The sequence below is a fragment of the Muntiacus reevesi genome, chromosome 18, assembly GCF_963930625.1.
Source record: "Muntiacus reevesi chromosome 18, mMunRee1.1, whole genome shotgun sequence".
In the NCBI taxonomy this organism is placed as follows: domain Eukaryota; kingdom Metazoa; phylum Chordata; class Mammalia; order Artiodactyla; family Cervidae; genus Muntiacus; species Muntiacus reevesi.
In genome coordinates this window covers 20,289,218-20,317,187 of record NC_089266.1, presented here as the reverse complement: position 1 = coordinate 20,317,187, position 27,970 = coordinate 20,289,218, and the positions used below count along the sequence as shown (strand labels likewise).

The window sequence follows — 27,970 nt, the reverse complement described above, 5'->3', positions numbered from 1 at the left end:
CACAAACTCACACCTACAAATACACAAAATTCTATAGAGACAAACTAAAACAGAAAGGTACACAGACATACACAGATCATCGGCAGGTGCCCCTTTATGAAAACTCGTTGAAACCTGCAGTCCACAGGCCCTCCAGGCCCAGCAGCAGTTGATAGGGGAGAGGACGGTAGCATCCTGGATATTCTGGCCTAAGGAGGAGCTGGGCCCCATTTTGGGAGCACCTGGTCACTCGGGGGGATGTTGCTCCTGGTTGGACCCAGCTTCTGAGAGCCGGCCCCTGGGAGCCTACCTTCCCAGCCCACCCCCATGCTGGGCTGCACTCCCCCCACCCGCCCGCCCAGCCCGTACCGTGCTGAAGTTGGGGAAGAGATTGAGCGGGGTGGCGCCATTGAAGTGGAAGGTGAGCAAGTGCTTGAAGTCCAGCGGGGGCTGCAGAGGCCTGGTGGGCAGGGCCAGGGAGGCCAGCAGCGGGCTGGGGGCTCCGGAGGCCGGGCCTGCTGCAGGAGGAAGAAGGTCAGGGTCTGAAACGGGGAGTCACAGGGCTCGCTCCTCCCTCCACAGCCAGAACAAGAGGTTGATGGGCTTCTTGGCTGTGGAGCCAGGGCAGAAACTCCTGTCTCCACAAAGCAGCGCTGGCTAAACCCAGGGTGATTATAGCCCATTTCTGCACCTCTCCCCTGCACCACTGGGGAAGGGGAAGCAGAGGGTCCACAGTTCCAGGCTCCTAGCCCAGAAGGATGACCACACCCCCCCCCCACAGGGGCAGCATTATGGCCCCAGTGAACCCCAGAGGGGAGTCGGGGGGGCCCCTGACACACACACCACCATGGAGACTGCATGATGCACTGGGTTTCCACTTTATTGCAAATTAAACCCAAACCTAGGAGACTTGGGGAGAGGCCAGCCCCCTCCCATCTCACTAACTACTCCCCTCCAGATCCCCCACAGCATTCACAGCAAGGACTGACAGAGGGGATAGAAAACCCCCCAGAATCTGAAGGGATGTGTTCCCCAACTCTGGTGAGGCCCCAACTGCTCTCCCCTGGAGACAAAAAGCCCTCCAACACCCCTGGGTCAGGCCTGAGGCTGGTCCTTGGGGTCAACCAGTCCAGCACTGTGGTTTATACAGTCTTTGGTCTTAAAGGTCTGAGGCAGGGGCCTGGGTTCAATCCCTGGTCAGGAAACTAAAATCCCAAATCTCAGCACTGCTAAAAAAAGAGAGAGAGAGATCTGAGGCAAGGGCAGGAGAAGGTTAGGAACTTGGAGAACAACCAGACTTTGAGGAAGAAAAAAATTAGAAATAAATTCAGTCCATTTGGGACTTTTTTGAACCCTGTCGTTGCAAAACCAAAAGAAATCCTTTTAGATTTTGTGTGTTAACACTAGGGAGGTTAGGATAGATTTATTTCACATTGATAAATATGTATGTCTATGTGTGTGCTAAGTTGCTTCAGTCTAGTTTGACTCTTTACCACCCTATGGACTTTAGACTGCCAGGCTCCTCTGTCCATGGGATTTTCCAGGCAAGAATACTGGAGTGGATGTCTAAGTACACGGCCAAATACAGAAAAGTCTCAGGCAGCCTGTTGGTGGAGAGGGAACCTCTTACTTCCCTTGAGCTTTTTTACAGAAAGGGTGCTCTGCTGTGTGTCAAAAACAAAGACGTTTTTTCCCCCAGTCACATCTGAGGAGAAGACATGTTGCTAGGAGCAGGGCTAACAGTAAAGGACCCAGTCTCCTGGCCTTCAACCCCTCAACTACGGAGGCTCTGTCTTCCTCCTTCCAACCAAGACCCCTCAGCTTTTCTAGAGCAAACCTGAGTGGAGTTCAGAGGGAAAAGGATGAACTACTCCCCGCAGAACTGGAAAGGTCAGGAGTGGTATTTTGGGTGCCCGAGACCCTAGCACCTCTGCCCTCGGGCCCCAGCGTCCACTCGCACCCCCGACCCAGCTCCTCTTCCACATCCCACTGAGCCGAGGAAGCCTGGGGAAGGTGGGTGGCAGGCCACAGTTAGGAGGCAAGCTTGCTAGGTCAAATCTGGCTTGGCCCTTAGCAAGCCCAGGGGCCCCGGACTGGCTGGACGGAGGCGAGGAGGCCGCTCTCAGGTGAGCTGCGAGCCCAGGAGGCCCTCGCCCCACCCGCTCTCTAGGAACTCCACCGCCAGCGCAAAGTCAAACTCGTGCAGCGGCGGCCCATCCACCGCGATCTTCACCGCGGGGCCGCCCCGTCCTTCCCCCGCCCCGCCCGGCCCCCACCACCGCAGCTCCCGGCTGCGGCCGACCTTGTCCAGGAGGCCGGCGCCCGCAGGCAGCGCCAAGGCCAGTGCGGCCAGGGCGGCGAAGTCGGGGAAGAGCTCGTGCAGTTCTGAGTGCGCGCACGCCAGCTTGGTGCACAGGGCCCGCGGGCCCAGCCGCCCCAGGCTGCACACCACGCGCTTGAAGAGCGCGAAGTCGCCCAGCGCCCTCTGGCGCACCACAGCGGGGGCGAAGGCGCGCAGCAGGACGCGGAGTGCCCCCTCGCCGTGAGCGCCCAGCTCCTCGGGGGTCTGCGGGTAGCGGCGGGGGTCGAAGATGGCCGCGAAGGCGGCCACGGCGTCCAGAGAGGGCCCGGGATAAGAGTCCCGCAACCCCCTCCGCATGGAGTCCAGGAAGGCTCCCCGCAGCCGCTCCAAGCCCTGGACCGCAGCCTCAGAGTAGCCCACCAGCTCCACGCCACGGTAGGTGCAGCGGCCACGGCCCAGATCGGGGCTAGAGGATGCCAGTTCCTGCAGGAAGCCCTGGAGGCGCGCCCCACCTGAACTGCACTGTGCGTGGAGGGAGGCTGTAGCTGCCATCACCAGAGGCTGCAGCAAGGCCAAATCCGGCTCCTCTGGCTGCAGGACAAGGGCCAGCTTCTGCACGGAGGGCAGAACATCCAGCAGGAGGTGGGTGAAGGCCACGAAGGTGAACTGGCGAAGGGCGAGGGCCAGCGCCCTTGTGGTAGGTGAGGCTGGGGCAGAGGCCTCCAGGGTGGGCACCAGGCAAGGCCAAACCTCAGCCACAGCTTCCACCACTGGCAGCAGGGAGGCCCAGGGCACTGGCCGTGGTCCTGCCAAGTCAATAGCTGCAAGGTCCAGTGCCGCCCTGAGTTCGGGGACCACGTGAGAACTGGGGCCGCCGTGCAGGCGGAATAGGGCATCCAGTACGCTTTCATATTCACCTAGGTAGGCAGGGGGTTTGGGGTCTGTCCGGCCAGGGAGGCAGTGTAGCTCTGTGAGCAGTGGGCAGGTGGCCCGGAGCTGCGGGCACACGCTCCCCAGGCGGTCACTGGGGAGGCTTGAGCTGAGCCAGGCCAGCTTGGATGCAGACACGCCAAAAGCCTGCAGGATGTCCAGGAGTTGGCCAGCAGTGGCCTCGCCTTCCTGTAGCTCCACACTGCCCAGAAAGGTGGTGGCAGGCTGGCCATCGCAGGGGGACACCGAAGTGACAAACAAGGCCAGACTGTGGGACTCAGACCAGTCCCTGGTCTCGTCCAACACCAGGCCCACATACGGGGATGCCTTCAGGCGCTGACGGGCCTCTGTGTGCAAGACACTGGCGATGGCCACCTGGGACAGCCAGGGAGAGAAAAAGAGGGAGGACAGGGTTAGGCTTGTTCTGAGAAGGGGAGGCAGACAGGATGGGGTGATAGAGCACAGGCCTGGGGTTGGACAGTCTTAGGAACTAATCCTGGCTTTGTCACTTACTGGCTGTGTGACCGTGAGCGAATCATTTCACCTCTCTGTTCATCTCTGTTTCCTCGAGGCTAATACTTGCCCCCAATCTCCTTAAAAGGTTGTTGTGACTTACCAATTTTTTTTTAACCCATGCCACACTGCTTCTGTGATCTACTTCCCTGACCAGGGATTGAACCCAGGCCCTCAGCAATGAAAGCTTGGAGTCTTAACCATAAGACCTCCAGAAATTCCCGTCCATGTAATCTTTGTTGTTATGTTTATAAATGTAAAAGTGCTTTAGGAATCATAAAGATTCTAAAGCGTCTTGTTAATTTCTCTATAGCATTGCCCCAGTCAACCTTATTCTTGGGGGTCTCCCTCTGCTCAGCAGCTCTGGGATTAACTGATAGGTTGACTGCCCACGGGTTAACCAGGGCCCCAGCTGCATGCTGTTTGTCTCTCATCTCTTGGTAGGATGAGATCCAACCCCCCCACCCCCACACCAGCCCCCAGGACTCATAAAGCCAGTACCTAGGACAGCGCTACATGAGTATGCATGTCCCCAGTGGCCATGTGGGTGATACTGAGTTTCAGGAGGACCAGGGATAAATCAAAGGGAATGGGGAAGCCCATGCCCTGCTCTCCAACTCCAGAACTTCATGCCCTGACTGCACAGGACCTAGTTTCTCAGCAGAAGTCAGAAGTCCACATTTTTATATGGAATGTCTTTTTTTTTTTTTTAATTTGGATACTAATTTAAGTCTTTCGAAAACACTGTGAAAACTACCAAAACATGCCTGTGAGCCAATCAAGCCCCCAGGCCACCAGTTTGCAACCTCTGGCCTAGGTAGTGAGCCAAGCAACCCTGAGCCCCTGAGGACAGAGCCTGGTCCGGCCTCTTCACTGTTAGGCGCCCCGCAGCTGGCCCGGAGCCTGGCACCTAGTATGCCCTCAGTGCGGGGAGGATGGGCGAAGGTGTGAATGAGCTGCTTTGGCCTCTTCCCCGGGGGCCTGGCATGCTGGTGCCATGCCCAGATGACTCAATGTCCTCCCTCCTCAATCCCTCCCCCACACCCCTGGCTGCCACCCACCTGCATGTCCCTCACCCTCCTGGGGCTGTAGTAATCGCCGTGCTCTGTGCCCAGCAGCGCCTGGCACAGGTTGAATCTCTGCAGCTCAAGCAGGGCAGAGCAGCGGTCGTCAGGCACTTCCTCCTTGGCCATGCAGTACACCGTGGTCAGCACGGCCACTTTAGCCGGGTCTGCTTCCACCTTGATGCCCCTGGAGCTGGGGGTGGTGGCCAGGCCTGGGCAGGCCCCTCCACCCTCAGCCTGGCCCTCAAAAGAGGGCTGGCCCCGGTTGGCAGCCAGAGCTTGGCGGTGGGCCCCCGAGGTCACGTGGCGCAGCAGGGCGTGGCGCTGGAAGTTGTCTGTGCCCACGGTGAAGGCATTCTCCGCTCTGCCATGCTTGTTCCGCACCAGCGCCTGGCGGCACTCAAGGCAGAACATCAGCTTCCGCTCGTAGTCAAAGTCCAGCCAGGTGAACTCCTCTTTCCAGTGCTCGTTGAAGTAACGCTTGCACTTCTTGTTGGAGTTGGAAGCCTCTCCGGCTGGTTTCTTCCCAGGGGGCACCATTCCTCCTCGGGGGGGCAGGGCACCCCCAACCCCTGCACAAATGCTCTTGCCCCCCAGCCTCCCCCGCACACCGAAGCACTTCCCTTGACAGGGGGAGTTGGTAGGGAGGCAGGAGGGGCGCAGCCCGCCAGGCTAAAGGGGACCATTCATCTAACTTAGCCAGGAAAGTTTACTTCCGCTCCGCTGGTGGGAGACTGAAGGTGAAAGAAACAAGGGAGAGGTGTTAGGCGTCCACTGGGGGTTATGCTGCCCACAGAGCACTCCCCGACCAAGGGGTGATTTGGACCCAAGGGGGAAGGGCTACTGGGAGTGGGCCATAGAGTGTTATCCAAAGTAGGTTGAGGTATGGGTGGTCCCAGCTCCCCAGCAAGGGTCTCCCTCCATCTGGGACAAGGCATCGATTGCTTTGACTCTTGAAGCATGTCAGAACTCGGAGCTGGAAAGACTGGCACCATCTACGCAATTTTATAGGTGTGGGGACTGAGTTCCGGAGACCAACAGTGGTTCTCAGGGCTCATGAATAACTCGTGACTGAATCCTGGCACCTTGACCAAAGGATAACTGGTGTCTTCAGAAGGAAGTTAGCAGCTAGCTGAGCTCCTGGAGCCAGAGGACCGAGAAACAGCATTGGTCTTCTCTGGAGCTTCATTCCCTAAAGACACACATGGACACACACACACACACCAGTAGTGCGGTTCTGGGAAGGGTAGCCCAGACGTGAGGTGAGGGCTGGGTTCCAGATTGAAGGCAGTCAGCGGGTTGCCCCTACCTCCCTCACTCTACCACCACCCCTGGTGCTAGGTGAGAATGAGCAGATCAGCCCCAGAAGGCCACGCCAGCTGACGGCCAAGACCTGCCAGCTCTGCTTCCTAATTCTCTCTCACACCTGCCCTTCCTCTCTGTTCACTGATGACAACAGCAGTCACTACCACTTACTGAGCGTGAACTGAGTCAGGCCCTGTGCTAAGGGTTGTGATGACTCCATCAGGAGACCAAGATTACTCTTGCAAGTATAATCTTCACTTTGGACAGGAGGAAACTGAAGCTCAGGGGCTTTCAGGGACTTGCCCAAGGTTTGCCAAGCAGTAAGTGGCTGAGGTGGAATTACTGGGTTGGCCCCAAAGTTCATTTGTAGTTTTCCCCCATATCCTCTTGGACTTCCCTGATAGCTCAGTTGGTAAAGAATCCACCTGCAATGCAGGAGACCTGGGTTCAATCCCCGGGTTGGGAAGATCCCCTGGAGAAGGGAAAGGCTACCCACCCCAGTATTCTGGCCTGGAGAATTCCACGGACTGTATAGTCCATGGGGTCGCAATGAGTCGGACATGACCGAATGACTTTCACTTTCACATAACATCTTACAGAAAAAAACCCGGAATGAACGTTTTGGTCAATGGAATAGAACCCAAGTCCTCCTGACCCCACAGGCCACACTGAGACCCTGGCCTGCACCGTCTCATCTGGATTATGCAGCGGCCTCCACCTCTGCAGTGTCTCCCCCACTCACACCTCATGAAACAGCCAGAGAGCAAGGCCACACACAGATCTCACTATGTCACTCCCTGTGTCCACGTCTTCAGTGGTGTCCCACTGCCTAAGTCTACATACCTCGCCATGAGCCAGCGAGGGCCTCCCAACCTCTAGACACCTCCAGAAGCTTCCCCACTTCTGTCTGCTCAGCCAGATCCAAAGGCTTACCATGGCCTGCACACATCAGTCTTATGTTTGCTCCTGCCTCAGCCCCATGCCTGGAACTCCCTTTTTCCCTGGCTATTTCCCATTCATTCCTGGTGAGCAGCTCAGGCATCTCTTCTGCCACCCGACCCACCCCCAGCCTGGGTTGGTACCTGTCCTGTTTGTTGTTAGTTTTAAGTCATGTCTGACTCTTTTGTGACCCAGTGGACTGTAGTCCACCAGGCTCCTCTGTCCATGGGATTCTCCAGGCAAGAATACTGAAGTGGGTTGCCGTTTCCTTCTCCGGGGGATATTCCTGACCCAGGGATCAAACCTGCATCTTCTGCATTAGGAGATGGATTCTTTACCACTGAGCCACCGAGAAGCCCCACCTGCCCTCTCATCACCTGTAATTTCCCATGTACCAGTCTTTGTAACACAACACAGTGAACACAGGGATCCTCTGTGTAACTCTGCACTTGGTTCCTGTGCAGAAAGGCCAAGATCACATTTATTCATTTCTATACCTCTAAGTTATTGTGCATGCAGATGACTCTCAGCAAAAGTTGATTGTTTGAAAGAATGAAAGGATTTATTTTGGCTGTATGAAACAACTTCTTGTTTCTGAGACCATAGGTTTAGCTGATTCTAAACTCTGAGAAAGCAGTGACTGTCTTGCCCACCTGATGTTATTCCCAGAACTCTGTGTAGGACCTGGCACTTAGTGGGTAGGTACAATAAAGGTAGATGAGTAGAATTCCAGGGGGAACCCATTCAGTATAAGGAGAAGCACTCCATGTTGCCCGAAGTTGGTGAACCCTGCTGGTTCTCTTCCCCTGGATTGTAGGGGGGCAATTGGTACTGCTCATCACACCCTCCTGAAACACAATTTTCTCTGACCTTCTAGGATCCCACATCCCCTGGATTTCCTTGCTTTCATCAGCCACTCCTTTGATGTCATCTCATCCTCTTCTTCCCAATCTCAAACCATCCAGAGTCAGAACCATCTCTGCAGGACACTCCTCTGGGCACCACATCTCTCTATCCAACTGCCTTCCTGGCTTTTCTAGACAGATCTCTCCTGCATCTGTCCCTACAACATCTGCTCCTCTCCCAGGCTCCCTCACTCAGAAAATGGCCCATTCTCCCACCCAGGTGCTCAGGCCAGAAACCTGCCTGTCCAACCCCCACTCTCTTCCCCATTAGAAAGTGATCCAGACACAGGTCCTATTGATTCCACCTCCCCAGTCTACTTCTGACTCCTCCCTCCTCTCCATGCCTCTGCCACCATCCTTGTGTAGGCCACCGTCATTTCTTGCTTGGACTATGGCAGTTGATTCCTGATAGCACTCTGGGTCTCCACTCTTACCCTGCTCTTGGGTCAGAAACTCTCAATACCAGAGGGGGCTCTTAAAAACATACCGCTTAAAATCCTCTCACTATTGGGACTTCCCTGTGGTCCAGTGGTTAAGATGTGCATGCGTGCTAAGTCGCTTCATTATGTCCAACTCTTTGCAACCCTATCAACTGTAGCCTGCCAGGCTCCTCTGTTCAAGGGATTCTCCAGACAAAAAAAAAAAAAAAGTGGAGTGGGTTGCCATGCCCTCCTCCAAGGGATCTTTCTGACCTAGGGATCGAACCCACACCTCCTATGTCTCTCGGCATTGGCAGGCAGGTGCTTTACCACTAGCACCATCTGGGATACCCCAGTGGTTAAGACTCTGTGCTTCAAATGCAGGGAATGCAGGTTTGATCCCTGGTCCAGGAACTAAGATCCCACATCCCAAAGAAAAAAACAAAAACCAAACAAACAACCCCCTCTACTGCCCATAGCTCTGAGGCCAGCACCAGAATCCCTTTCTAGGTGTGCCAAGTGCTCAGGCACTGCTGACCTCCCTAGGGGACACTTATGCCTCCCTCCCCTTCCAGATACACTGGTCTTTACTCACAGTGCCAGAGTCCCATCCCCAGGACCTCTGCACATGCTGTGCTTTCTTCCAGAATGTTCCCACCCTCCCTCCCAACACTTTGCCTATTCTACTTCCCCTCTGACTTAGCATCATGGCCGCTCTTCAGGGGAGGCTTCTGTAATAATCCTCTCCCAGCAAGTCCCCTTATTCTCTGTCACTACCCCCTGTTTGTTCTTTCCATCACATTCCCCAAAGTTTATAAATCTGCTTATTTCTGTGCAATTTCTATTGCTTGCACTCTCGCTGCCCACCCACCCATTCCCTCCCACAAATTCCCTGAGGGCAGGAAAAGTAATTAACTTGTTCCTATCTGGACCTCAGAGAAGGGAACCATGGCTGGCACCCAGCAGGTGCTCCAGCAAACTTGAGAAGTAAACAGGTAAGGAAGCAGAAACTCTCAGGCAGAGGGAGTGATGGAGTGGGCCCCTGGGCACCTATTGGGTAGCTAAACTAGCTACCTTGGCCATCCTTTCCTCCTAGATCCCATGCTGCTTCTGTGGCCTTGTCCAATCCACCACCCAAAGGATCTCAGAATGGGGAGGAGGTACAAAGCCAAGGTGGCATCCTTCTGGAAATTTTTCACGGCCTTTCCTGTATCTAGAAGCTACCCCATTCTGCAGAGGGATAAAACTACCATGAGACCTAGGGTGTTCTTGAGACAAGAACAGAAGAGTAGGGAGAAAGGAGAACTGGGAAGATGGAAATTCTGAAACTGCACTGTCCAATAAGGTAGCCACCAGCCGCACGTGGTGGTTTAAAATTAATCAGAATTTTAATCTTTAAAAGTCAGTTCCTCAGTCACACTAGTCACATTTCAACCTCTTGATAACCACGTGTGGCTAGTGCCTATTGTATTAGATGGCCCAGAGAGAGAAAATTCTCTGGGATGGCCCACATCCCAGAAAGTTCTATTGAACAGTGCTATTCCAAGAGATCCCCGCAAAAGCCATCGACATTCCCCCACCTCAACCCCCACCTCAACCTAAGGAAACCAGGCTGGGTGGGGCGGGATGTAAATAAGACTGACTGTGTGACCAAGGTTAACCAGGAGGGTGTACCTGTTGCAGACCCAGGTGGCCTCACACCTCTCCACACCCTGGCCAGCTGGATGGGGGCCCATGAGGCGATGAGGTTGGCTGGTGGTCCCCACTCCATCCTTGCAGGGAAGCCTCAAACTGAGTGTTTATCTGGCTCTAGGATGAGGGTCCCCAGTCCCCCGCTTAGGCTTCTTTGGGTCCCTTCCTTTCGGGACCCCACTAGGAGGAGTTCCCACTTCAGGCAGAGTAGGGGCAGGTGTCCCCTCTCCCACCCCGCAGGCAGCCAGGTGAGGTCGGGGCTCCCTGCACACCCCTACCCAGCCGCCTCGGGCCAGGCTGCGGAGGGCTGGGGAACTTCCTCTGGGGGGCGCGCGGTGGAGGAGCCCTCCGAAGGGTGCCGACCACCCCGTGCCAACTCGCCCGCAGGGCCCCCAGCCCCCGTCGCCGCCCCCTGCCCGGAGGCTCCGGGAGGGGGCGCCCCGCCCGCCGGGACTCACGGAGACTCGGGAGCCACCATCTTGCTCGGTGGACGCTCTGGCCGCGGTCTCCTTGGGCTCCACTGAGCGACAGCAGCCACTAGTGGTAACCGGGGCGAAGAGGCGCCAGCGGCGGCGGGGGCCGGGGTCGCCGGCAGGGCGGCGGCGCCGGGGGGCGCGAGGGGCGGGGGCTCGGCCGGCCGCTCCCACTGGCCTCGGCTCGGACTCGTGGCGCGCACTTGGCCAGGTGTCACTCTCTCACCCTCCCCGCCGCGCGCGCTGCAGCAGGAGCGACTCGGGTTAGACCGCAGGAAGGATGCTCACCGCCAGTGGGAGGGACGGGAGGCTTTCATTCATTACAAGTATCCGTGGGCGCCTAGAGCAGCTCACGGGTGAGGGCCAAACAGGTGGAGCGCTAGGGAGGCTACACTCTGGCAAGGGCTCCCAGAGTGATGAACAAAATGCTTTGGGATCACAGGGGAGCAGGCTGTCAGCTGAAAAGGTTACCAGCCTGGAGCAGCAATGGGGTTTCATAAAAGGGTCAGTCAGTGAGGTTTTACCAGGCGAAGGGCATTCCAGCAGCGGGAATGGCAGAGCCCTGGGGAAACCATCAGGAAGTTCAAAGTTCCGTGCAGGTTCTCAAAGGTCAAGATAAGGACTTCCCTGATAGCTCAGTTGGTGAAGAATCTGCCTGCAATGCAGGAGACCTGGGTTCGATCCCTGGGTTGGGACGATCCCTTGGAGACGGGAAAGGCTACCCACTCCAGTATTCTGGCCTGGAGAATACCATGAACTGTATAGTCCATGGGATCGCAAAGAGTCGGACACAGCTGAGAAACTTTCCTTCAGCAGTGAAAGGGAAGAGTCCTAACCAGGGAAAGTGGAAGTGAAAGTGTTAGTTACTCAGTCCTGTTTGACTTTTTTTGCAACCCCATGGACTGTAGCCCACCAGGCTCCTCTGTCCATGGAATTTTCCAGGCAAGAATACTGAAGTGGGTAGCCATTCCCTTCTCCAGGGGATCTTCCCGATCCAGGAATTGAAGCTGGGTCTCCTGCATTGCAGGCAGATTCTTAACCATCAGGGAATTCCCGGGAAATTAATGTTTTAATCTAATGATCCAACGAGTTACTTGTAAGGGGGATGGCAGAAATGGGGTGGGTGGGAGGAGGGACCTCTTCCTAGAACTTTCAGATATCCACACTCTCCACTGTGTGGGTTCCATGCAGGAGTAATGTGGGGTTGTGGCACCCCCTTCCTCCCAGACCTGGAGGCCTGCAGGGGAGCTTCAGAGCTGAACTCTGGCCTTGGCAGCCCAGCACTTCGCCTCATTCTCCTCACCTGTGAAGTGGGAGTTACAGCTGGTGAAGAGGAAGGACGGGAATGGGTCTGAGGACTAAATGCAGTGCTGGGTGTGGAGGCCATTTGCAGAGGAGGTGCCAGGGCAATTGGTGACCCAGTCACCCTGTCAGCACAAAGTCACCCGGAAATACCCTCCAGCCCCCGCACAACTGGGTACACTCCTCTCCCACTCAAGGCCTAGGGCACACGTTGAGGTCAGGGCCTCTCAGGCTGTGAGCTCCCCCCAACCCCCTTCACACCATGCTGCTCTCTGCCGCCCACTATCTGCCTCTGACATTCACTGTTCACCCTGGCACCCAGGGCCACCAGGATGACGCATATATCATGTGCACACACATGTGTTGCCGCTTGGCTTGTGGGTACACTCAGACAAAGGGAGACACCCCTGTTCCAGGATGGTCCCACACAGCCTGACAGGTCTAGAATTCTGCACCCCTAGAATGGACAGGTGTGTGTGCTGGAGGGTCTTGGTTAGCATCTTTTAAAAGTAAACATTTTTATTTTATTTATGATTATTTTTGCCCCACAGCCCTGTTTGTGGGATCTTAGTTCCCCAACCAGGGATTGAACTGCCCTTAGCAGTAAGAGCTCAGAGTCTTAACCACTGGACCCCTAGGGAATTCCCTAAGTTAGCATCTTGCAACAGAACAGTCACCCTGGCTAAGTGTCTCAGAGCAGCCCCTCCTCCCCGCCTCCATGGCCAGGGGTCTGCAGCCGGGACCCAGGACTCACTGGATGCTGCCTCAAGAGGGTGGACTGTTGCTCTGATCAAACTGGAACAAACCAGACTGAGTGATGGAGAAAAGACCACCCAAGGGGTCCAACCAAGCCTGGGGCAGGGGAGTCACGCAGGTGTCTCATGAAATAACGTCACCCTGCCTGCAACCCAAGGGAGCGAGAATCTGGGGAAACTCTGTCCTGCTGCTTTGCCATCACTGGGAAAGAATCACATGAAAAAGCACAGGGACACACACCCTGAGGCCCACAGGCATTCACACAGAGAGTGACAGGGACAGATGCCAAGGAATATACACACGTCTCCCCATGGTGAGACCGTCTACGCACACTGATGTGTGAACACATGGAGGTCGTACCCACAGTAGACAGGCCTGCTGGCCAAGGGGCGGGCACAGAGGCCACGCACAAGCATGCACGTACACACAGACAGGCATGAGCAACAAAGACACACTCAGATCATATACACCCAGAGGGACAGACACATGAGGACACACGGACCCCTACAGATGCACATACAGACAATAAAAACAACAGACATGCAGCGGCACACGCCGTCACAAAGTGAGGTGTGTGTTCAGGAAGAGTCATGTACAGAAACACACGCACCCTTTACAAAAATAAATGCATCTGACATACAAGTTCAGGCAGCCAAACCCAGAGTCCCCTCCCACCCCTACCTCGAGTCACAGGGGCAGGTGATGGGGACCCTGAGGCATGCGCGCACACAAGCACACATACACACACACACACACACCCCTCAAGCAGTAAAGTTGCCGTTACTATCACAAATAAAACCAAAACTCTGTGAAGAAGGGGAGCCCAAGAGGGAGAGAGAGCCGAATGCAGGGAATGAGAGGTTGAACCAAGGTCCCCACTTTCTGCTAGGATTAAGATTCTTCCCCACGTTCTCCAGCGCCCCCACCCCACTTTTGGGCTGGCCAGCACAATGGAGGCATCAGTGTTCCAGGCTCCTACCCTTTCCGCGTCGGAAGAAGACCCCAGAGCCCGATCAGGGGAACTAGCCCCACAGCCTCCAGCCCTTGCCCCTGTAGCAGGGGATCTCCCAAATCCTTAAAGGGTAATGGTTGTTTCCCTTGGAAAGGACCAGGAAACCCCTTGTATGGGGAGGTGAGCCAGGAGACCACAAATAAAGCATGTGGGAGGGGCACTGATGTTGACCCCAGTGTGCTGGGGGACCTCAGTGGTTGCTGCCCCCCATCTGCCTGGCTCGCTCTCTCTCTCTGCTGCATTCACAATCAGCTCTTAGTCCCCTCCTCGCCTGCTCCTCCAGGCAGCCCCTTAGAGGCATGGAAAGTATGATTTGATACAAGAAACCTCTGTAGCAGGCTCCCCGGACGACACACACATGCCCCAAGGTGCAGCTGCCTTATTCCTGCAGGCCGGACCTCCGGACCCCCAACCATTCCTGCCGCCCCCACCCCAGCTTTGCTCCCAGCAGGAGTGGGGGCTCCCCCTGCCCATACTTGTACTTGGGAAAGGTACCAAGAGTCAGCTGGTTACTGCAGCCTCTAAACAGACAACTTTGGGGGGCCAACAACAGGAGGAAAAGAATAGGGCAGGGGAGAGGGGAAAGGCCCACCCTTGGCTAAAAGCCCCCTCCCCATCCCCCAGTTCAGGCGTCCTCAGCACTCACCCAAGAGCATTCTCTGCCTTTGGAGGCACCGCTGAGCGCTGAGTGAGGAGCAAATGAAACCCAGCCAGAGTGACAGAGGGAAGGGGTGGGGGATGCGAGGGACGGGGAGGGTGAGAGGGAGGGACTCTTGCTTCTGCTGGAGAGCCGTGGTTTCGTGGTTTCGGGCCCAGGAAGAAGCTGCCTGTTCCTTGGTGTCCCCACATCACAACCACTGATGGAGAGAATGGGGCTCTTCCTTCCCCACAGGTATGGGGACAGGGGGAAGGTATCAGGGGGCCTAGTGCCTCTCATACCGAAGAAGAGTTTACCCCAAGCCCCAGGAAAAGAGGTGTTGCCAGCCTCTTTTCTGCTTGCCAGGTAGTTCTTCCTGCTGAACTCAGCTGCTGCTGTAGGAGCCCCTGTTCTCTCCAGCCTTACTCATCCTCTGTCCCTATTATCTTTTATTTACCTCCTTATTGGCTCAGATGGTAAAGAATCCGCCTGCAAAGTGGGAAACCCAGGTTCAGTCCATGGGTCAGGAAGATCCCCTGGAAGAGGGCATGGCAATCCACTCCGGTATTCTTGCCTGGAGAATCTCATAGACAGAGGAGCCTGGTGGGCTACAGTCCATGGGGTCAGGTCGCCAAGAGTCGGATACGACTGACTGACTAAGCACAGCAGGCTACAGGGAAACTGAAGTTCAGAGTGTCCTAGAGTATTGGCCATGGTGATGTGGGAAGGGAGCCCCGGTGGCTTACAGGTCAGGACCTGGAGACTGCTGGATCTGCTACCTGGGCAATGCCAGGGAAAGGGGGAGGGGCACGTTTATCTGACCACCTAGAAGTTCTGTCACCCCGAGCTTACCCATACCCTTCCCTCCCCACTCATCTTTTCTCTCCTCATTTTGCTCCTTCCTCCCCTCCTCTTCCTGAAACCTGCCGGTTCCCAATTCACCTGGGCACCTGGTGCTGGGAGGGTGGGGTGGAATGTGGCAGGGGAGACAGCCAAAAGCCACACAGCTGGATCCAGCCTCGCATTCCAGGCCCTGGGTCCCAGCGCTAGCCCCCCACCCCCTCAGCATCCTGTCTCCACCAGACAATAACCCATAATCTCTGGAGCAGCCAGTTCTCCAGCTGCAAAGAAGGCCTGGGGAGGGGGTGGTGGCAGCAGCCCCTGAAAACAGGTTTGTTAGGAACAGGCTCTGGGGGGAGGGCTTGCGGGTGTGCTCAGAGGAAGGAAACTCAAGCCCAGAGATAATTAACCCACCTAGAGACACAGACAGAACCTTTGTCTTCTGCGGGGCCAGGGATCTGAGCTAAGCCCCCCTAATTCTCCACCCAGACAGCCTTGCCTTTCCTGGTGGTCCCTAGGGGGAGGTGCTGATGATCAGGTTCACACCTTTGGTGGGGGGCAGGGAGGCTTCCAGGGTCAGTGAGGGCACTTACATCACCTACCACTTAAGGAGGACAGCAGCAGAAGGCACTGCTCGTTAGACTGCAAGAACTTCTCACTGGCCTTGGGGGTGCTGTGTGCGTGCTTAGTCATTTGAGACCCCATGGACTGTAGCCTGCCAGGCTCGTCTGTCCATGGAATTTTCGAGGCAAAAATACTGGAATGGGTTGCCATTCCCTCCTCCAGGGGATCTTCCTGACCCAGGGATCGAACGCACATCTTTTGCATCTTCTGCACTGGCAGGTGAGTTCTTTTCCACTGAACCACCTGGAAGGACTTGGGGGAGCCAAGGGGAAACATGCACGCAGAGGCCTCAGGATGAGTTGGGAGGGGCCGCTGAGGAGGAACTGGCAACCAAGGGAGATGCTGAAGCCATGGGGGGACAGGCTGGAGGGCTTTGGGGACCTCCTGATGAGACTGAAATTAATCCATCTGCAGAGAGTGGCGGGTGAACAGCTCATCAAACCAGTGACTCAGGCATGACCCAAGCTCAAGGTCTTTGATCTCTGGGGCTCAGAATGCAGCCAGAGGTTTCGTCAGGCAAAGACTAGGAGAGGAGATGGGGGGACTGATTACAATGGGAGCTAGGTCTGAGGGCACGGGGCCGGGAACAGCCTCCACCTGCTACTCTGATGCCTTCTCATCCCCAAAGGCACAGGGACATCTAATACAACTGCAGCCATCTTTGCTCTGAAATCCAACACAGTCTGCCTCCATCTCTGCTTTCCTGTCCTCCTTAGGGTCTACCCTGCACTCCCCTTAAGCCAGAGCATAAGACATTTCTGAAATCCCCTTCTCTCCCCTCTGGTGTCATGTTGCAATGATGGGGGACAGGGGATGGGCCGACTGGGTCAGTCCTGCCAAGAGACAGGGGGAGGAACCAACTGGATTTAGGAGATTCCCCTCCCTGTCCCTGGCCAACCTAGGCAGAGCAGGAGATGGCTGGCATCTCCCCATTTTTCAGTTGAGGACACCAAGGCATGGGTCCTGAGCACTTGATCAGCCTGTCCTGGGAGCCAGTCTACCTGCTCTGGGCTATCCCCCCTCCCCATTCCTGAAACACTAAGGCTCCATCTCTCTTAACAATCACAAGGTGGGGAGGGCACAAGAGATGGGATTTAGAGTCAGAGATGCTGGGATTTGAACCTGGCTGTGTGCCCTTAGGTCTGTTGCTTACACTGTCTGAGCTCTAATATATTTCAATTTCTAACACGAGGGCTGAATGCCAATCATCCACATTCTGGGATATCTGGGTAAGAAAGGAATGCTCTGCTGCACATGGAAGTGCTTTGCAAACCGTTCATCTCCTAAGCACATGCTCAACTTGGTGCTGGACGTACATCACAGCTCTTGGTCCCCTCAGATCGAGGTCCAGGTATCTGTCCCCCATGCCTGGGACTGGCCCAACATCCACACTAGTGGTTGGAGGTAGGAGGGTTGAGCCAGCAAACCTTTCTCTCTGTGGATGTTCAAAAACTACCTACAGTTGTTTAGGGGCGTGTGTGTGTGTGTGATGATCAGTAGGGTCATTGAGTTCAGCCATATTGGAGCTGGGGTTCCTGGTGCCCACCCCTCTCATAGGAGCATGGGCAGGGTGGCTGAAAGAGGGCTCAAGATGCATTCCTGAAGGATGAAAGGGCCTGCTGTGTGTGAGACCAGTGGGGAGGAAGGCAAGTAGGGGAATGACCTGGAGTAGGGGCTGGGGGGAAGGGTGGGGTTCCTGCGGTCTTCCCAGCCAGTGCCCTCCCTGGGCACTCCAGGCTCAGTCAGGGTGGAAGCTGGGTAAGGCTGAGTAAGGAGGGCTCTGACTCAGGCGTTGGCGACGCAGCTCAGAGAGAGAACGGCCCCCACGTCTCCCTCCCATAGACGCCTCGGGGACAAGATCCTCCAGACACGATCCCGCCTCACTGCCCGTGACGGCCTGTCACTGTGCAAGGCGCCAGCCCCACAGACCCCTAATCAGAGTGACAGCTCCAAGAGGCCTTCTAGAACGGGAGCCTCCAAGGGGCCCAACTGGGCCGTCCCACTCCCACCCCCTCAGCACCCTCCCAGGGAACGGGCGGGGTGGCCTTCCGGCTGCCACAGGACCAAGATCTCAGGTGTCCAGGAACAGAGCGGTGTGTTAAGGGCCCCTCACACTTCACCTCAAGCTTCTTGCCAGTAGGTGTAACTCTCTCTGCTTCCAGTGCGTGCTAAGTTGCTTCAGTCGTGGCCGACTCTTTGCGATGCTATGAACCATAGCCCACCCGGCTCCTCTATCCATGGGGTTCTTTAGGCAAGATTATTGGAGTGGGTTGCCATGCCCTCCTCTAGGGGAATCTTCCCGACCCAGGGAATCGAACCCACATCTCTTAAGTCTCCCGCATTGGCAGGCAGGTTCTTTACCCATAGCGCCACCTGGGAAGTCCCGGCCCCAGTCAGCTGTGGGCTTAGGTCTCTCTGCTCTGGATGGGAAAGGCCTTCAACAGGACGGAGGTCCCTACACCCCACCCCCGGGGGAAGTTGCTAGCATCCTCTTGCTGTGGGCTGCCGCTCCCACCCCCAGCTCTCAGGAGGCCAAGGAGACAGGAGAGTCCATGGGAGAGGTGGGTGGATGCTGGGGGGTCATGGCCTGACGTAGGTTCGAAGATAACCAGGTCAATGGAGCTCCGGTTCTCCACTGGAGCCCCGGGATCCCAGGGTTCCCAGAAATCTGAGGGTTCTGGCTTCATCCCTGCTTTGGGCACAGCCATCACCTCCCCCCATGCTCCCACAGTGAAGCTCACTCCTCTTAGCATGGTGGTGGGAAGGTCTGCCACATAGACTGAGTGGCCAGCACTGCTCAGCGCAGAATCCTGGCATCCTGCCTGGGGCCAGCACAGGGCCCAGGGGCTGAGGGATGCACGGACAGGTGACTTACCAGGTCCTGTTTAGCAATCTGGAGGGGAGTACCAGGCCTCATTTCTCCTGGTGACTCCCCACATCTAGCCCGTACTAGGACTGTGAGGAAAGGGAAGCAGAGTGAAGGGGGGCTCCCTCCCTCTGGGCAGCCTGTCTCTGGCCACCAGTATCTAGGTGCTGTGGTCCTTTCTCTCACACCCCACATGCTCTCTCCACCCTGGGATAGCGGGAGAGAAAGGAGAACCACTGCCCGGAAGGAGGGCCTGAGAGCCCGAGTTAGAGGGGAGCAGGGGTGGGGCAGAGTCCCCTGGCCACGGGAATGGCCTTCCCCAGCCACCCCTGCCCTCCGGCCCCACTTCCCTCTCAGAGCCTCCTTTCTGATCATGGAACTGCCCACCACAGCACCCTCTAGGCTAGGGCCATCTTGGCACCTCCTGCTTCCTTGGCCCCGCATCTCATCAGTCACCAAGTTCTGCAGAAAAGACTCCAGAATGTGTTTCCTTCATCCCACCCCCTTCCTTCTCATGTACCCCAATTGTTGTGAGTTGTTGCAAGTGTGTGCCTGCTCAGTCATGTCCAACTCTTTGCGACCCCATGGACTGTAGCCCTCCAGGCTCCTCTGTCCATGGGGATTCTCCAGGCAAGAATATTGGACTGGGTAGTCATTCCCTTCTCCAGGGATCGAACCCAGTTCTCCCACACTGCAGGCAGATTCTTTACCATCTGAGCCACCAGGGAAGCCCCTAATTGGCAATACTGCCTTATGTACTTGAACGTTGTTAAGAGAGTAGACCTTAACTGTTATCAGATCACACACACAAAATCATAATTGTTTGAGGGGATGGCAGTATGAACTAACCTTATTATGGTAATCATTTTATAATGCATGTGTATCAAATCATCACACTGTACACCTTAAACTTACTGATATTTGTTATATGTCAGTAATATCTCAATAAAGATCAATGAAGAGAAATACAACAAGGACCTACTGTATAATACAGGGAACTACACTCAATATTTTGTTATTTTCCCAATAGTCCAAAGGGGGAAAAGAATATATATATATATATATATATATATATATATATATATATATATATACACATATATACATATATGTGATGGTGGTGGAGTTGCTCAGTCGTGTCTGACTCTTTGCAACCCACCAGGCTCCTCTGTCCATGGGATTTTCCAGGCAAGAGTACTGGAGTGGGCTGCCATTTCCTTCTCCAGGGGATCTTCCCAGCCCAGGGATCGAACCCGGGTCTCCCGCATTGTAGACAGACATTTTACCATCTGAGTCATATATATATATATAAAACTGAGTCACTGTGCTATATGCCTGAAACTAACACAACATTGAAAATCAACTATACTTCAATAGAAAAAATACTAATAAAAAGAAAAAATATGAATACCTCAAACAGCAGCTACGTATTTGATGAATTAATGAGTGACTTTGAACACACTCACACACTCCAGAAACATCCATACAGTCGAATGTGCTCTTATTCAGAGTCATGTCCTGAGGTCCAGCCCTTATGGAGGGATGCTCAGATGGGAGAGGCAGTCCCAGCCACTAGAGCACTGCTCCTGCAGTGACCTCTGTCCGAGACATCCCTCCTCCCCTCACCCCTATTCCAAAGCTCAGTGCAGCCCTCTCCTTCAGGAGGCCTTTTGTGGTACCCCCAGGTAGAATCTCCCTTTCTCCTTTTTACCCATGGGGGCATGTCCCACGTGCCACCCACGGCACTCATCTGCTCTTTTTCTATCTCAGCCTGAAAGACAGATTTCAGTCTTAGTGGGAGCAAGGCAGGGGCGGGGGTGAGGTGCAGCGTTGTATAGGACTGGGACTTGTTCATCTCCAGGCCCCAGCACGGTACTAGGAACACAGGTCGCCCCATGAACACGCCCACAGACAGCAGGCAGCCCTCGGGCACCCTGGGCTGCTGGGTGTGTGTGCAGGGCACGCTTCTGGCGGCTGCCTTCAGGAACCAGGCAGAAGTTCCGGCCCTTCCCACCCCCCCACAGTGGGCCTGCTTCTGAACCTGCTTCCCCTGCCGCCAGCAGCCGACTGCTGCCCATCTCTCCCATGACTCCCATGTGCCTGTCAGCTGGAATCATCCTCACAAATCCATTCACCCACTTTGCCCAGAAATCTGCCTCGTAGCCAGTGGCCCTCTTCCAGCCAAACCTCTGCAGCGTCACCGCAGCCAGGGAGAGGCCAAAATCCTGGCCAGGAATCCAGCAACCAGAGGGGGAGGGCCTTCCCTGCCCCCTGCACCCCCCACCCCCCATTCCCCTGACCATTCTCAGCCCTAAGCTGGCGTGTTGTGTACCTGCAGTGACCTGCAGAGACCAGAGCAGAAAACCAGGACACTCCGGCGAGTCCCTTAACTGGAAAACAACCTTCCAGGTGTCTCCAGGCTGGAGAAATGCTACTTAGGGGAACTGATCCTAAAAGATCCCCTAGAAAGAGCCCCAGATCCAGGGGAGGCCTCAGACCCCAGGCCCTGAGAGACCCCAGAGAGAGCTGTCTGGCTGCAAAATAAAACTTGATGGCCTCTGGGGAGCTTGAGACGCTAAGACCCCACTGAAGGTCCCCCAGACCAAAGGACCCCACAGAGAAAGACCAGAGACCCAGAGCCCCCTATAGGGGCCCAGAACCAAGTCTGGGAGCAGCGCCCCTCCGGACTGACCTGGCCCCGGGGGCGTCTTTTCCAGGCTGAGCTGCCGCAGGCGCCTCTGGTGGGCCCGCCCCCCACAGTGCACCTGGGCCTGGGCCGCTGAGTTCAGCTGGATGTTACACACGTCACAGAGGGTGTATGAGGACCGTTTTCTTTCCCGCTTGGGCTTAGGTGCTTCTGGGGGCCGAGGTGGGCACTCAGCAGCTTCAGATACGGGGGACTCCTCACCCGCAGGAGATGGGCTCAGTGGCCGCTTCATACCTGGGCAGAGAGAGAGGCAGGTAAACAAAGGTGAGTGCGGTGAACACACAGGAGCGAGAGGGCTTCAGAACCCAGAGAAGACTGTGTCCTTTGTCCCAGCTGGACCTCCCCGGGTCCTTCCTTCTGAAAGCCCCAGCCCAAGGATGGCTAAAGGGAGCAGGATGGAGGCTATTTCAGACCAAGCAGCAGTGAAATGCAGGAATATCTGGAAGAGTATCCGAAATGGCTTCACACTAGGACATCCCTGGTGATCGAGTGGCTAAGATTCCACACTCCCAATGCAGGGGGCCAGCGTTCAATCCTGGTCAGGGAACTAGATCCCTCATGCTGCAACTAAGACCTGTTGTAGTCAGATAAATAATCTAAAAAAATTTTTTAAAAGATTTAAAACAAAAGAAATGGTCACACACTGGGAGCCTGACGCTTGGGGACTCAGTAAAGCACTCAGGGGGAGACTGGGTCTCACAGAATTGAGGGAGAGGCAGCAGGGAGGCTGGTAAAGTCACATTTGGGGGACCCTGGAGGCCTGTTCTCAGCCCCTGCCACAGGTCAGGCGTGGACAATCGTGGGACAGGCAGGCCTGTGGCACCTGGTGGAGACGCAGGCGCCGCCGGCCAGAGGAGGGACTACAGAAACCCAGCCTCCCAGTGCCCAGCGCCAGTGACATTCACACACGGTGACACAGTGACAGCTTGTGAAGCCATCCCCACCCCTCTCCACGTGGCTCCCAATACCCCCTGCAGTGTTGGCCGCTCCGGCTCTGGCGACAGTTGGTGTTTTCAGTGGAAACCTGGGCCCTGCTGCCGGAGTTGCTGAACATTCAGCCCCTTCACACACACACACACACACACACACACACACACACACACACACACACACACACACACACACACACACACACACACACACACACACACACACACACACACACACACACACACACACACACACACACACACACACACACACACACACACACACACACCCCCTGGGCCCTGCAGAGCATGCTCCGGCTCTGGCGACAGTTGGTGTTTTCAGTGGAAACCTGGGCCCTGCTGCCGGAGTTGCTGAACATTCAGCCCCTTCACACACACACACACACACACACACACACACACACACACACACACACACACACACACACACACACACACACACACACACACACACACACACACACACACACACACACACACACACACACACCCCCCCTGGGCCCTGCAGAGCATGCACACCACCCCTCCAGGCCCCTCCCCTTCTCCTTTCCGACTCCCTTTTCTGAACCTTCCCCACCAGACTTCTCTGCCTCTAACTGCCTCTGTTCTGCCCCATGACCTTCCTCAGACTGAACTGAGTTGATTTTCACTTCCTTCCAGAATCTGTGTGCATGTTTCCTGCCTCTGCTTCAGTTGGGGGCTTCCTGAGGGCAGGGCCTGTGTCTCCCCCACCAGGACAGAGGATTCCTGAGGTCAGGAACTGTGTCTCTCCCCCAGACTGGGGCCGCCCCAAGGCTAGGGCCTGAGTGAGGAGTGACTGAGCCCATTTCTCTTATATGGGCAGAATTGTGCCCAGTGACCCCTGTCCTCTCTCCCCGCAAATTCATGACTTGAAGTCCTAACTCATGGTACCTCAGAATGTGATTGTATTTGGAGAGAGGACCTTTAAAGAGATAATCAAGTTAAGATGAGGTCATTAGAGTGGTCCCTAATTCAATATGACTGGTGCTCTTCTAAGAAGAGGAAATTTCAGAAATTTTCTGGTGGTCCAGTGGTTAGGACACTGCACTCTCACGGCCAAGGGCGTGGGTTTGATACTTGATCGGGGAACTAAGATTCCATGAGCCTCATGGAGCAGTCAAAAAGGAAATTTGGACACAGTTACAGAGAGAAGATCATGGGAAGACCCAGGGAAAAGATGGCTGTCTGCAAGCCAGGGAACAAGGTCTCAGAGGAAACCAACCCTACACCTTGAACCCAAACCTCTATCCTCCAGAATTGGGAGAAAATAAACAGTTGGTGTTTATGCCACTCAGTCTGTGGTTCTTTGTTATGGCATCCTGAGCAAACTAATGTGCTGCCGTGCTGTGCTGAGTTGCTAAGTTGGGTCCAACTCTTTGTAACCCCATGAGCCATAGCCCGCCAGGCTCCTCTGTCCATGGGATGCTCCAGGCGAGAATACTGGAGTGGATTGCCATGCCCTCCTCCAGGGGATCTTCCCCACCCAGGGACTGAACCTGTGCCTCCTGCATTGGCAGAAGGGTTCTTTACAACTAGCGCCACCTGGGAAGCCCTGGGCAAACTAATACATCCTCTTAAAAGGCATTTCCTGTGTCTTTAGATTTGTGTTCATTTTGCAAATCAGACCCAGTGAAGTCACGTGATGCCCTAACATTCCCATAAGGGCACACGCCTAGTGGTGGAGCCCACATCCGAACAAAGCAAATTAATTTCTCAAGTTCACAGCCAAGAACCTTGCCTGCAGTCCCTGGACCCCACCCCCTGCTCTTAGTAAACTGCTTGTCACTTCTGTGGGCAATGTTCCCACAAAATCGGCTGTCATCACGAGTGTGGGGACTGTGAGTGAATGGAGCAGAGTGGCACAGCAATTAGGAGCACGAGCTCTGTGTAGATTCCTACCTGGTTTCGAATCTCAGCTCTGTCACTTCCTGGCTGTGTGACTGAAGCCTCAGTCCTCTCATTTGTATATCTGTAAAATGGGGTGATGAGCAGTTCCCAAGTCATGGACATTGTGAGGATTAGACGAGCTGCTCTCTGTAAAATACCTCTCAGGGTCCTGTAACATCGGTTCTTTTTAATCTGGGATGTGTCTTTGTTTTGCAGCTTGTGAATGGAGTCCCTTTGTCACCCTATGTGTCTATCACGGTGTACCTGGGTTACTGTGAATGTCTCGGTTACCCTGTTGTCTGTTGAGGCGAATCTGTGTCACTCTGTATGCATGTCAGAGTGTAGCTGAGTCATGGTGCAGATGTCATCGTGCCCAGCTCATGGAATGAGACTGTCACTGAACAGTCCCCACCTCAAAGTTGTATGTTGAAATCCTAATCTCCAGCAGTTCAGAATATGAAACACAACCTTATTTGGAAATAAGGTCATTGCAAATGCTATTAGTTAGGTTAAGATGGAGTTAGGGTGGGCCCCTAACCCCATATAACTGGTATTATTATAAAAGGGGGAAATGTGGACACAATCATGCACAGAGTTCCCAAGTGGCACAAATCGTAAAGAACCCATCTGCCAATGCAGGAGACAGAGAGGCACAGGTTCAATCCATGGGTCGGGAAGATCCCCTGGAGGAGGAAATGACAACCCACTCCAGGCAAGTATTCTTGCCTAGAGAAGCCCATGGACAGAGGAGCCTGGTGATCTTCAGTCCATGGGGTCGCAAAGAGTCGGCCACGACTGAGCACAGCCCAAGGGAGGACACAGTGTGAAAACCAAGGCGGTAGGAGGGGCTGCTTCTACAGGCAGGTTTGGTGGGACTGCAGTACCAGAGATAGCCTCCAGATAGCGCAGCTAGCGGCCAGCGGGAAGATAAGAGGTAGAACTCCGACCCAGGAGGGTAGACTCCACTCCTCCACACTTCTGAGGCAAATAGGTTGCCTTCTGGGCCATAACAAACTCCTGGGCATCTTGTCTGGAGTCCAGGGGACCGCTCTGCCCTCAAAGGGCACACGGGAGGGTCGCTCCATCACCTTGTAAGATTCTACATCCTCTCACCTCTAAATGGAGGTCATCACAGCCATTCTCCTGCCTTTACAAGTCTTCCCCTGCTCTCTCAGAAGGAAAGCGGACCAGGAAAAAAGTACCAGGTATGAGAATGGGAGTGGGGGGTGGTGCAATCAGCCAGGGGAAAGAGTCTTCAGGAGAGCAGGCTGCCCCAGCAGCAAGGGGACAGTGGTATTTTGAAATCTCAGCGCAATTTATGACGGGCAGGCCCAGGACATGGTCCAAGAGAGCAGACAAATATCTGCCACCGGGCTGATTAAACCCCCATGATATACTGCCTCTGGGCTCACAGGGCCCGCCTGGATTCCGGGGCTAATTGTGTACCCACCAGCCAGGTTGCTGGGCCTGCTGCAGCCTGCCCTGCCTAACACAGGCTTCCCAGCTGTCCTCTCGGGAGCTCCAGCTCAGCCACGGCTCCTAGCCAGAAATGTGGAGGGGTGGGCAGTTTTTATGGCACACACATGTCGGTCTAACCCCTGCTGTGAGCATTAAGAGGTCAGCACACCCTGTGCTGGCTCCTATTCAGAACCAGCATGACTCATCCTCACTGGACCCACATTTGGACAGAACATGCTCTCTTTAACAGAAGAGGAAGTTGAGTCCCAGAGCAGGGGAGAGGACTTGCTTCAAAGTACATGGACAGGCAGTGTAAGAGCTGCTTCTGGGTGACTTCCTTGGTGGTCCAGCAGCTAAGATTCTGAACTCCCAATGCAGGGGGCCCGGGTTCGATCCCTGGGTAGGGAAGATCCCCTGAAGAAGGAAATGGCAAGCCACTCCAGTACTCTTGCCTGGAAAATTCCACGGACAGAGGAGCCTGGTAGGCTACAGCCCTACCTGCAAAAGTTGGACATGACTGAGCAACTTCACTTTCTTTCTCACTTTAAAGCCTGTTATGCCCCGGTTTGAACTGCTGGATAGGGAGGGGGACTGCAGATGCCAAGAAGGGCTCCTGGGGAGGCTCAGGGCTGCCCAGCCCTTACCGTCCCAGATGCCAGGCCGGGAGGTGCCAACCCCCTGGGCAGGGAGAGGGGGCCAGAGCCAGAGAGGCTAGGAGGAGAGGGTATGAAGACAGGGGGAGAACTGGACTTAATTCAGGAAAAGACCTGGTGAAAGCAGATAAGAAGAGCATGGGTGCGCTCAGGTGTCTGTCTGTCTGTAATTTACATGGGAAGAGGATAAAGTTCCCTCTGTTCTCACCTTCCTGCAGCAAGGGGGTGGGGGGGTGGGGTTTGGACCACGGAGGGAGCCACCCACTTGAAGGCAGGCTCATGCCAGCGCAGGAGATTTGATGGAGACCAAGGTGGCTGTCTTCCCAGTGGCGCTAGTGGTAACGAACCTGCCTGCCAGGTTCAATCCCTGGGTCGGGAAGATCCCCAGGAGAAGGGAATGGCTACCCACTCCAGTATTCTTGCTGGACCCTGGAGGGCTATGGCGCATTGGGTCTCAAAGCGTCAGACACGACTTAGCACACACACGAGGTTGCTGTCTGTGTGTCTGTCCTCGTGGAGGTAGAGGGGGGCTTGGGGGAAGGCAGCACTCAGGTATGGCTCCAGAGCCCACTTCCACCCCTTCTTGCTGGGTGACAGTGGACTTCGGTGCCCCGGGTTTCAGCGGCGTCCTTGGGCACTGCGCTACCCTAAGATGGCTAGAGAGAAAGAACTTCGAAGACTGTGAGTGCAGGGCAGGGAGTTGTTGCATCCTGGGGAAGGGGGTTCTTGGGGAAGACCTGTCTTTGCCAAAGAGTTAACAGGAGAGGAGGGTTCCAGGCCTGTCCCCAGCCTTTGGCAGTGCATGAAGGGCTCCCTCACCTAATCCTTAATGAGCCCAATTACACTTCGGTATTTTCCCCCAGGTCTGCCAATATCTACCCTTCGCCTCCCTGAGCCAGGTCCCCAGCCCTGCCTCTGAGAAGGGAGCCTGGCTGGCTGGCCAGACTCGGGCCAGTCCCTGCCCCTCTGGGCATCAGTGCCCTGTCTTTAAAGAGAGGGGGTTGGGCTGGGCTAATCTCTTAGGTCCCTTGCAGGCGGTGCTGTAGTGGCCACATGGAGCAGCTGCCTCTAAGGATGGGGTGGCGGGGGGACACCAAGCTGTATTTGTCTGTTTCAGTGGCCAGAGGAAGGCGGGGTGGGGACAGAGAAAGAACTGCCCTGTGGCGAGCGCCCATTGCCTTCTGGGCACTGGACAGACATCACCTCTGTTAACCCTCAGAGCAACGCTGTGAGGCTCTACAGATGAGGAAACTGAGGCTCACAATCGAAACAACAGGCCTCATCCTATGATGCAGGGGGAAGGGGTGCATAGCCTGGCAGCCCCCATCCCATCACTCACAGGGTCACATGTGAGAGTGTGGGGTCGTGTCTGGAAGAAGAGAGGCCTCATCTGTTCTTGTCCTGGTGGAGTGTGAGCCCTCCTGGGCCTGGCTGCCCCCCCGCAAGTCCCCAAAGAGCCACCACCAAGCACTCCGCTCTCCCAAGGCTGACACTTTGCAGGGTGAGGAAGGCTGACAATCCCCTTCACTGTGTGGCCCCCACAGAGCAGCCCCCCCCAGGGGATGGCCCAGAGGGCTGGGGTCACCCATGGTCATACCCAAGACTCCCCAAAGGAGTCAGAGACTCCCACCTGGAGGAGTGGGATGGCCCTAGTGGAGGCAGCCATGCCCACCCCCAGCCCACACATCCCTACTTTGCCAGGCAGGAAGCCCCGGGGCTGGGCCACAACTGGTCCA

General features: G+C 55.5%; 1 protein-coding gene across 8 annotated transcripts in view; it reads right to left on the bottom strand.

The window, feature by feature from the left end:
* Window positions 1-27,970, bottom strand: part of LOC136148894 (zinc finger protein 385C) — a 56,507-nt gene that overhangs the window by 9,904 nt on the left and 18,633 nt on the right. For 3 of the 8 annotated variants that reach the window (XM_065908515.1, XM_065908511.1, XM_065908513.1), the window contains exons 2-3: window positions 21,251-21,499; window positions 349-497 (exon numbers count right to left, since the gene is read on the bottom strand). In XM_065908515.1, the coding sequence (XP_065764587.1) occupies window positions 349-497; window positions 21,251-21,497 (396 nt within the window). In that variant the 5' untranslated portion in view covers window positions 21,498-21,499. Of the gene's footprint in view, window positions 1-348; window positions 498-2,793; window positions 3,587-4,785; window positions 5,910-10,506; window positions 10,551-21,250; window positions 21,500-27,970 lie in introns of those variants that run through there. The other 5 variants (XM_065908512.1, XM_065908514.1, XM_065908508.1 and 2 more) reach the window with 4 other exon arrangements.